At 40.5% G+C, this 12,050-nt stretch overlaps 1 protein-coding gene across 1 annotated transcript in view; it reads right to left on the bottom strand.

Moving 5' to 3' along the window:
• grik3 (glutamate ionotropic receptor kainate type subunit 3) overlaps window positions 1-12,050 on the bottom strand; it is a 258,630-nt gene that overhangs the window by 54,562 nt on the left and 192,018 nt on the right. The window contains exon 10 of the mRNA XM_060922177.1: window positions 8,720-8,923. Within this exon, the coding sequence (XP_060778160.1) occupies window positions 8,720-8,923 (204 nt within the window). The remainder of the gene's footprint in view (window positions 1-8,719; window positions 8,924-12,050) is intronic.

Here is a 12,050-nt window from a genome sequence, read left to right as displayed (position 1 = left end):
TTCGAAGGCACAGGTGTTCCACCCAAATCAGATATTCCACCCATCTGCATGCTCGTCCAGCAGTAAACATCAGGATGAAGCTTACCCAGAGGGATTCGGGTGGCTTGGGCTCTAGAAAGTCATCATAGAGGACCCAACACTGGATGCAGAATCCACATGGATGATATTCTCCATCACAGGGCGTAGGCAGGTAAGCATCGGTACACCGGTGGAAATATGAAGCTAGCGGCAGGGACAAGGAAACCCAGAAGCGGTGTGGGATCGCGAATTGATACACGTCTGCTACATCCATTGTAGGGCGAAGTATTCTGTCAGGTACACGAGGGAGGCGGATGTATGTGCAGAAGTGTTTATTTTAATAATAAAGCGCGATATGTATGCAGGACTGACAAACATGCAAGAGCATGCTGATATATGAAAATCATCCAAACCTGGGTGGTGTGATACAGTCCAAAGTTGTGCCTAATACCTTACTTAAAATGTGGCCTAGCCAGGATTTTGGAACATATTAATAGATGGATGGGAATGTGACTAAAAGTAGGGAATGTGACTGAAAGTACTAAAGTACAAAAATGCATTCTTGTTTCACAATTATAAGGACATTTATTTTTCTACATGTTTATTTCATTATGTGTCTCTCAGTTTAACATGACTTGAACTTAATCCAAGTACAGGGCCCTCAACAACTATTGGCACCCTTTGTGAAGATTTGTTAAAAGGGTTAGGAAAAAATTCACTTTTTGGTGAAGTATCTTCACCTCACACTGAAAAAAGAGAAAAATCCAACCATTAATTGAAATAAATTTATTCATAGAAAAACAAATCCCTCATCAAGAAATAACTATTTTTTAAAAAGTGACAAAATTATTGGCACACTTGTATTTAATACTTTGTATAACCTTCCTTTGCCAGAAAAACAGCACTGAGTCTTCTCCTATAACATTTTATAGAAAAACCTTTTATGTTTCATTTTTTTCTTGTAATTCACCGACAGTGATCCTTTGGGATTTTTTTTTTGCCTCTCTTACTATCTTCCTCACTGTACATGGGGGGACAATAAACTTGGGTCCTCGTCCAGCCAAGTTTGTAATAGTTCTAGTTGGTGTCCACTTTTTTTTTTTAATAATCAGTCCTTGACTTATGAAGGTCAACACATTTCTCTCTCATTGGATTTGTGTGTTCTCTTATCTTTCCCATGTTGATGGATGACTTACAGAATTTGGTTTCTGTGTCACCTCATATTTGTACCCTAGTTAATCAGGAAATTATAGCTTACAGCTTGAAAGTTCCTACATACTCCAATCAACTCAAAAATGTACAATTTAAATGGGAAACATGCTTCAGTTACATTGGGTTTACTATAATTTCCAGGGGTGCCAATAATAGTGGCACATATTTTTTGCTGAAAATAATAATTATTTCTTGATGAGGAATTTGTTTTTCTCTGAATAAACTTATTTCAATTACAGGTTGGATTTTTCTCATTTTTTTCAGTCTGAGATGAAGGTAATTTCAACAAAAGGTGGATTTTTTTCTAACCCGTTTTACTAATATATATACAAGGGGTGCCAATACTTTAGCTTTGAGTGTGTATGCTTCATCCCTCTGCAGTGAACAGACTGACATTGAAGCCTTTAACACCCAGTTGAAAGCAACCCTCAGCTGTGTACCATGCAATGACATCGTAATCGTCCTAGGGGACTTCAACGTACAAGTTGGCAGTGATTACAACACCTGGCCAAATGTTCTCGGAAAGTTTGGAAGAGGGTCCTACACCAGCAATGGAGAACTGCTCCTACAGCTCTGCTCAGAATTTGAACTCACTATCTCTAACACCTTCTTCAGGACCTCAGACCATCATTTCTTCTTGTGGAAGCATCCCAGATCAGCTCACTGGCACCTGCTCGATTACATTTTAATCAGCCAGAAACATCTGAAGGATGTTTGTATCACACATGCCATGAGAGAAGCTGAGTACGATACGGACCACATTATGATTAGAAATAGGATGACGCTATCAGTACATCGCACTTTTAGGAGATCAGCCAGCAATCCACTGAAGAAGCTGGATGTGCAGAAAATGGATGATGCTGACATTAGACAACAATTCGCCCAAGCTTTCCAACCCCACTTCACCCAGGCGCCAGATGCCTCTGCTGAAGAAAAGTGGGAGAAGTTCAAGACCTGCCTAATGACACAGGCTTTAGAGGCACTTGGGCACTCCAAATGCAAAAGTTGAGATTGATTCGAGGACGGCGTTGGAACCATATCAGACCTTATACAGGAGAAGAGAAGAGCCTTACAAGCGAAGCTTGCAAACCCCAACTGCTCAAGAGCCCAGCAGGAGTTCACCAGAGCCAAAGCCACACTGCAGCAAGAACTTCGTCAGATGGAAGACAAGTGGTGGAACGATTTGGCAGACAAGATACAAGGGATGGCTAATGCTGATGACACATGAGGGTACTTCCAAGCACTTAAAACAGTGTACGGCCCACAAGGTGCTCAGTCCTGTCCCCTACTCACTGCTGATGGCTCCACAATCCTGACTGAGCACTCAGATATCCTAGAGAGATGGAGAGAGCATTTCAATCAGTTGCTCAACCAAAGCTCCAACGCGAACCCAGCAGTCATAAACAATATCCAGCAATGCCCAGTCCTGATAAGCGCAGACGACGAACTTACCCTGGAGGAAGTGAGGAGAGCTGTGAAGACCCTTGCTCTGCGTAAAGCTCCTGGTATGGATAACATCCCAGCTGAGATGTACAAGAAAGGAGGAGACTGCATTGTTGAAGTGCTATTTGATGTCCTATCAACAATCTGGCGTGAGAGAAAAGTCCCTCAGGACTTCAAAGATACCTCAATCATTCCTATCTTTAAGAAGAAGGGCAGCAAGCAGGAATGTGGAAATTACAGAGGCATTTCGCTCCTAGCTATCGCAGGAAAGGTCCTTGGCAAGATTATTCTCTCCCACATCAAGCCCATCTTGGACACAGTCCTCACAGAGTCTCAAAGCAGCTTCAGAAGTGCAAGGTCAACCATTGACATGATTTTCACCTTGAGACAGCTCCAGGAGAAGGCAAGAGAACAGTACAGACCTCTATATATAGTGTTCATAGACTTTACTAAAGCCTTCGACACTGTGAACCGGGACTGTCTCTGGCTGCTCTTCCAGCGATACGGCTGCCCTCCAGGGCATCACTAGCCTCACTGGTATGAAAGCGCAAGTGTCAATGGACAGAACGACCTCAGAGCAGTTTGAAGTGAATCAAGGAGTTAAACAGGGCTGTGTGCTTGCACCGACCCTCTTCTCACTCTACCTGTCTGCTGTCATCGAGCTCTGTCCCGCCAACAACAACAATGGTGTCTCCTTATGCACTCGCTCAGATGCCAAGCTCTTCAATGCCCAATGACTCAAGGCCAAGACAAAGACCCGAAGAGTGTGCGTGAGGGAGATGCTTTACGCTGATGACTCAGCCATGGTGTCCCACTCAGCACAGACTCTCCAGACCATGTTGAATTCTTTCTGCACTGCTGCTTCAAGCCTTGGACTGACCATCAATGTGAAGAAGACAGAAGTGATGTTCCAGCCACCACCTGCCTCAGACAATCAGCCACCAGACATCCTGCTCAATTGTGAATGTCTGAACTGTGTTGAACATTTCACTTACTTAGGGAGCACAGTCTCATGCAACACCAGCCTTACAAAGGAGGTAGAGAATCAGCACTGCCTCTGCTGCCTTTGGGAAACTGCAAACTAGAGTGTGGAAACGTCCTGGTATCAGACTTAGCACCAAGTGCAAAGTCTACAGAGCAGTTGTCCTCTCGTGCCTTCTCTACTCCTCTGAATCTTACACATTGTACCGCTGTCATATCCACGACTCCAGAAGATGCAGATGTCCCACCTCAGGCAGCTTCTCAAGCTCAAGTGGAGTGACAGGGTCAGCAACACGGAAGTCAGGATTATAGCAGGAATCCCAAGCATTGAAGCCTTGTTGACACAGAGCCAGCTGCAACGGACGGGCCATGTGGTGAGGATGGAGGACACCAGGCTTCCCAGACCCTCCAGGATTTCGCGATGTTGTGATTTGCAACTTCAACACAAATTCAACCAATCCCTGTGAATTCAGGGCGGTGTTGCAATTATATCCAATCACCGCAACTTTCCCGCAAATTTGACCAATCGTTGGCGTCGTCTTGAGATGACGTCGACAAACTACCTTCCGCCTTACTTCCGTGTATACGTTCAAGAGAAGCAGCATGCGCGAATCAGTGTTTATATACTAGTGCATCTCAAAAAATTAGAATATTGTGCAAAAGTTCAATATTTCCCATCAGTTATTTAAGAAAGTGAAAATGTTATATACTATAGACTCATTACACATAAACTAAAATGTTTCAAGCATTTTTCTATTTTAATTTTTCATCAGTATGGCATACAGTACAAAAACATAAAAAAACCCATCTCAAAATATTAGAATATTTCATTTCGAGTTTGAGTAAAACAGTATGAACACAGTGTATCTCTCGGTCTAGTTCAGTACACGCAACCACAATCATGGGGAAGACTGCTGACTTGACTGTTGTCCAGAAGATGATCACTGATGCCCTCCACAAGGAGGGTAAGCCACAAAAGGTCATTGCTGAAAAGGGTGGCTGGAAAAGGTACACAAGCAACAGGGATGGCCACAGTCTTGAGAGGATTGTCAAGAAAAGTTGATTCAAGAACTTGGGAGAGCTTCACAAGGAGTGGACTGAGGCTGGTGTCAGTGTATCAAGACCCATCACGAACAGACATCTTCAAGAAAGGGGATACAACTTTTGCATTCCTAATATCAAGCTACTCCTGAGCCAGAGACAATGTCAGAAGTGTCTTATCTGGGCTAAGGAGAGAAAGAAATGGACTGTTGCTCAGTGGTCCAAAGTCCTCTTTTCAGATGAAAGTACATATTGCATTTAATTTGGAAATCACGGTTCTAGATTCCGGAGGAAGAGTGGAGAGGCACAGAATCCAAGGTGTTTGAAGCCCAGTGTGAAGTTTCCACAGTCTGTGATGATTTGGGGTGCCATGTCATCTGCTGGTGTTGGTCCACTGTATTTTATCAAGTCCAAAGTCAACACAGCCATCTACCAGGAGATTTTAGAGCACTTCATGCTTCCATCTGCTGACGAGCTTTTTGGAGATGCTGATTTCCTTTTCCAGCAGGACTTAACACCTACCCACAGTGCCAAAACTACTACCAAATGGTTTGCTGACCATGATATTACTGTGTTTGATTGGCCAGCCAACTTGCCTGACCTGAACCCCATACAGAATCTATGGGGTATTGTCAAGAGGAAGATGAGAAACACCCGACCCAAAAATACAGATACGCTGAAGGCCACTATCAAAGCAACCTGGGCTTCAATAACACCTCAGCAGTGTCACAGACTGATCACCTCCATGCCACACCGCATTGATACAGTAATTCATGGTAAAGGAGCCCCAACCAAGTATTGAGTGTATAAATGAATATACTTTTCAGAAGTTGGACATTTCTGTATTGTAAATCCTTTTTTTGATTGATCTTAGGGAATATTCTAATCATTTGAGATACTGGATTTCTGATTTTCATGAGCTATAAGCCATAATCATCAAAATTAAAACAAAAAAAGGCTTTAAATATTTCACTTTACATGTAATGAATATAGAATATATGAAAGTTTACCTTTTTGAATTAAATTATGAAAAAAAGAAACTTTTTCATGGTATTCTAATTTTTTGAGATGCACTAGTAGGCTTAAATTCTGTTACTGAAAGTGTGTTATGTTTACAGTGAAGGACTGTGTGCACTTTACATTATTTTTTTTACTTAATACAAGAAATTAATGGATGGCAACATTTTTGCTAAAATGGTATTTTATTTTCCATTGTTTAGGCAGCTTCAGCATCATACTGTGAGATTCTGTTCAAATTGTTTATTTTTTCTTCTATGAAGCCTGAGCCATTTATTTTATTAGTTTATACTTATTGTTTAATTTAGTCTTCAGGAGAGACTGCCTGCACACAGTACTAGTATTAATAGTTTGTTTTTTCTTACATGAAAGCTGAGGCATTTATATTATATTTTAAGGTAACTTCATGTTGTGCTGTGAGGTTCTATGCACTATAACTTTTGAACCAACAGGTCCATTTGGATAAGTAAAGCCTATTTTTCTGCATTTTTGTAGTCCTGGTAATCTTTTATATTGGTAAAGTTGTTTATAGGACCATTTCTCAGTGTCTTTGTTTTTTAATCAATAGTTTTTCAGTAATAATATTTAACATATCACTCAATTTTAATCATAAAAAGAGAAAATCGCAACAATTTCTCGCAACTTTCACTTCCTCCCGCAATGTAATCGCAACAAAAACCTAAAAAACACCGCAACTTTCATCGCAATTTTTTGGAACCCCCCCCCGCAACATCAGACATTTTAGCCCGCAACAATCACAAAAAAGCCCGCGAAATCCTGGGGGGACTGGCTTCCTAAAGCAGTGTTCTATGGGGAACTGTCGGAGGGAAAGAGAACTGTTGAACGACCCAAATTGCGTTACAAGGACTGCCTCAAGAGACATCTAGCTGCCTGCAGCATTAACATCAACTCATGGGAAGAAATGGCACGTGATTGCAAGACCTGGCACCACCTCACCAAGAATTCTGTGAAAGTTGTTGAAGCTCGCCTCCAAGCTGAAACTCAGCAGCGCAGCCTGAGAAGAACCAGCCGAGCTAACGCAAGTGAAGCTCCTCTGAACATTGGCAATCAACATAGATGCCAGCACTGTGGCCGAACATGCCTACACCGTATTGGACTATTCCGTGAAGATGTCAATGAAGATGTCGGTTACGTCATACTCTGCATGAGTGACAGCCCAGCAGCAGGAGCAGCAACAAGGGGTGCCAATACTTGTGGAGGCCACTGTATATAATTATTTTTTGTGAATTGTTTTACAATTATTCATAAACAGTCAAACCACACAGTGAGGTTTATTGTCGTATTTGTGTACAGTGGTGCTTGAAAGTTTGTGAACCCTTTAGAATTTTCGATATTTCTGCATAAATATGAACTGAAATATTATCAGATTTTCACACAAGTCCTAAAAGTAGATAAAGAAAACCCAGTTAAACAAATGAGACAAAAATATTATACTCGGTCGTTTATTTATTGAGGAAAATGATCCAATATTGCATATCTGTGAGTGGCAAAAGTATGTGAACCTCTAGGATTAGCAGTTAATTTGAAGGTGAAATTAGAGTCAGGTGTTTTCAATCAATGGGATGACAATCAGGTGTGAGTGGGCACCCTGTTTTATTTAAAGAACAGGGATCTCTCAAAGTCTGATCTTCACAACACATGTTTGTGGAAGTGTATCATGGCACAAACAAAGGAGATTTCTGAGGACCTCAAAAAAAAAAAGCCTTGTTGATGCTCATCAGGCTGGAAAAGGTTACAAAACCATCTCTAAAGAGTTTGGACTCCACCAATCCACAGTCAGACAGATTGTGTACAAATGGAGGAAATTCAAGACCATTATTACCCTCCCCAGGAGTGGTCGACCAACAAAGATCACTCCAAGTGCAAGGTGTGTAATAGTCAGCAAGGTTACAAAGGACCCAGGGTAACTTCTAAGCAACTGAAGGCCTCTCTCACATTGGCTAATGTTAATGTTCATGAGTCCACCATCAGGAGAACACTGAACAACAATGGTGTGCATGGCAGGGTTGCAAGGAGAAAGCTACTGCTCTCCAAAAAGAACATTGCTGCTTGTCTGCAGTTTGCTAAAGATCACGTGGACAAGCCAGAAGGCTACTGGAAAAATGTTTTGTGGCCAGATGAGACCAAAATACAACTTCAGTTTAAATGAGAAGTGTTATGTTTGAAGAAAGGAAAACACTGCATGCCAGCATAAGAACCTTATCCCATCTGTGAAACATGCTGGTGATAGTATCATAGTTTGGGCCTGTTTTGCTGCATCTGGGCCAGGACGGCTTGCCATCTTTGATGGAACAATGAATTCTGAATTATACCAGCGAATTCTAAAGGAAAATGTACAGACATCTGTCTGTGAACTGAATCTCAAGAGAAGGTGGGTCATGCAGCAAGACCTTGCTAAGCACACATGTCGTTCTACCAAAGAATGGTTAAAGAAGAATGAAGTTAATGTTTTGGAATGACCAAGTCAAAGCCCTGACCTTAATCCAGTCGAAATGTTGTGGAAGGACCTAAAGCGAGCACTTCATGTGAGGAAACCCACCAACATCCCAGAGTTGAAGCTGTTCTGTATGGAGGAACGGGCTAAAATTCCTTCAAGCTGGTGTGCAGGACTGATCAACAGTTACCAGAAACATTTAGTTGCAGTTATTGCTGCACAAGAGGGTCACACCAGATACTGAAAGCAAAGGTTTACATACTTTTGCCACTCACAGATATGTAATTTTGGATCATTTTCCTCAATAAATAAATGACCAAGTATCATATTTTTGTCTCATTTGTTTAACTGGGTTCTCTTTATCTACTTTTAGGACTTGCGTGAAAATCCGATGATGTTTTAGGTCATATGCAGAAATATAGAAAATTCTAAAGGGTTCACAAACTTTCAAGCACCATTGTAGTAGCTGTAGTACTGCTCCACATTTATTAAATATTTTAAATGGCTATTGTGTTACTAGTGTTAATGGAGTGAAAGTTAACTTATACTTACATGGTCTATAAGCTCTTTTATGATGCCATTCCACTGGCCCTTGTCATCCTGGAAGCCATATTTCCCATCAGCCACTAAACGGATCTCATAAGAAAACCCCAGAATACCAGCTAGTTCCTTCAGCAGGTCAATGCAGAAGCCCTCGAAGCGGTCATTTCCAACAAGTGCCTTGTCAGACTTCTTAAGCATGACATATGGCTCCTCCTGTGCAGATACAAAAAATCAAATGAAAAGCAGTGGTGAGGTCAGCTTTTTCTCTCACTGGCAAGCACACATTCCTAATTGAGAGAAACTGATCACACCTGAATGCTCTAACAGGGAGCTACAAATAAGTCAAAGCCAATAAACATTTATATAATTCAGTTCCATATTTTGCAACTCTGTAACTTTGATACTGATTAGTATTTTCAATTTTATACACTTCCTTTTAAAACGTTATGACCCTAATTCCACAATAAAGTGTACTAATTTGTGGATGTGATTTGATACATTTAACACATTTGATACATTTTAGAGTGATTTACAAACCAAAAACACAAAAATCTAGAAATTGGTGTAAATTCCTGTGATAGATTGGCACCCTGCCCAGGGTCTACCCTGCCTCTCTCCCAAAGTCAGCTGGGTTTGGCTCCAGTGTCCCCTGCGACCCTGATGGATAAGCTGTATAGATAATGGATGGATGGATGGATGGATGGATGGTGTGTCACTCATATGTAGCATGTTCATATGTAACAAGTAACTAATACTTGTATTTTAACAAGATGTCAAATAATCAACACTTCCATTAATGTGCATGTAATCAGTGAGGAAAATTATGTCCCCAAATGACTAATATTAAACAACATTTTAATGAACATGTTAACTGGCAAACATTCAAACGTGAGGCTGAAAGCATGTTCTAACATTTACATCTGTATATGAGACTTCAGTAATTTATCATCATTTATGAACATGTTGTAATTGATTTTTTATTAATTTATGTGGACCTATTTTTATTCATGGGTTGAATAGTCAGTACAGGCATTTTGTTATCATTTCAACAAATGTCAATTAATACATGTGCTAACTTACTTTGTGATGTTGCTAAAACCACTTGTGTTTTTATTAATGCAAAGGTATCGGAGTTGTTAATTTCAACTATTGCAGTAAAAGTGAGATAATGGAACCATTTTTTTAAATACCAAGTCAATCTTTTGAGAAATAGTTTCATTTTAAGAGACATTGAAATACAATTTTGGGAATCTAAAATAAAATAATAGCTTTATTAATTTGCTTCAAAAAGCAGAAATGGGTTTACACGAATGCAACAACAAGTAAATCACACTTTGGGCACTCAGTTAATCTATTTGCATATAATGCCATCACATAATTTTATTTGCTGCTAACCACATATTTATGAGGGCAAACAGTTGTTTTTTCCAATTCAAGCTATTTTCAAAAGTATTATAATAAAACAAAATCCAATGTAAACAGTTACCCCCACCCACCCACCCACACACACACACACACACACACACACGTACGTACCCACAAGTTCTGCATCCCCTCATATGTTTCCACAAATTGTCACAATAGGAGACTCATGTAGTTTATAGGCTGGGCCCTGAATCTTTATAGCCATGTAATACTTCGCCAGAAGCTTATTATTTGGGTCGTATAAATCCTTGATTACGAACAGAATGCGGCAATGAAAATGAACATGTTCATAATGTCATCAACAATATTACTGATGATCTTAGTAGGAGGGTTTCATTAAATGACTGTGGAGAAATGACACAATTTTGCAGCTTTGGAAAGTTTGAGGAGCTCATTTTTGTCAGACAGTGATGACATCTCTTCAGCATTTGACTATTTTGATATTTGTTACCCTTTATGACTGCATAGTTCAGTTATTCAGAGACATTTAGTGAGCTAAATGATCCATTTTCCTTAGTTTTTCTTTTTTGTTAATCTACAACCCCGATTCCAAAAAAGTTGGGACAAAATACAAATTGTAAATAAAAACGGAATGCAATAATTTACAAATCTCAAAAACTGATATTGTATTCACAGTAGAACATAGACAACATATCAAATGTCAAAAGTGAGACATTTTGAAATTCCATGCCAAATATTGGCTCGTTTGAAATTTCATGACAGCAACACACCTCAAAAAAGTTGAGACAGGGGCAATAAGAGGCTGAAAAAGTTAAAGGTACAAAAAAGGAACAGCTGGAGGACCAAATTGCAACTCATTAGGTCAATTGGCAATAGGTCATTAACATGACTGGGTATAAAAAGAGCATCTTGGAGTGGCAGCGGCTCTCAGAAGTAAAGATGGGAAGAGGATCACCAATCCCCCTAATTCTGCGCCGACAAATAGTGGAGCAATATCAGAAAGGAGTTCGACAGTGTAAAATTGCAAAGAGTTTGAACATATCATCATCTACAGTGCATAATATCATCAAAAGATTCAGAGAATCTGGAAGAATCTCTGTGCGTAAGGGTCAAGGCTGGAAAACCATACTGGGTGCCCATGATCTTCGGGCCCTTAGACGGCACTGCATCACATACAGGCATGCTTCTGTATTGGAAATCACAAAATGGGCTCAGGAATATTTCCAGAGAACATTATCTGTGAACACAATTCAACGTGCCATCCACCGTTGCCAGCTAAAACTATAGTTCAAAGAAGAAGCCGTATCTAAACATGATCCAGAAGCGCAGATGTCTTCTCTGGGCCAAGGCTCATTTAAAATGGACTGTGGCAAAGTGGAAAACTGTTCTGTGGTCAGCTGAATCAAAATTTGAAGTTCTTTATGGAAAACAGGGACGCCGTGTCATTCAGACTAAAGAGGAGAAGGACGACCCAAGTTGTTATCAGCGCTCAGTTCAGAAGCCTGCATCTCTGATGGTATGGGGTTGCATTAGTGCATGTGGCATGGGCAGCTTACACATCTGGAAAGACACCATCCATGCTGAAAGGTATATCCAGGTTCTAGAGCAACATATGCTCCCATCCAGATGACGTCTCTTTCAGGGAAGACCTTGCATTTTCCAACATGACAATGCCAAACCACATACTGCATCAATTACAGCATCATGGCTGCGTAGAAGAAGGGTCCGGGTACTGAACTGGCCAGCCTGCAGTCCAGATCTTTCACCCATAGAAAACATTTGGCGCATCATAAAACAGAAGATACGACAAAAAAGACCTAAGACAGTTGAGCAACTAGAATCCTACATTAGACAAGAATGGGTTAACATTCCTATCCCTAAACTTGAGCAACTTGTCTCCTCAGTCCCCAGACGTTTACAGACTGTTGTAAAGAGAAAAGGGGATGTCTCACAG

The sequence above is a fragment of the Neoarius graeffei genome, chromosome 5 (assembly GCF_027579695.1).
Source record: "Neoarius graeffei isolate fNeoGra1 chromosome 5, fNeoGra1.pri, whole genome shotgun sequence".
In the NCBI taxonomy this organism is placed as follows: domain Eukaryota; kingdom Metazoa; phylum Chordata; class Actinopteri; order Siluriformes; family Ariidae; genus Neoarius; species Neoarius graeffei.
This window is presented reverse-complemented; position numbering and strand designations above follow the sequence as displayed.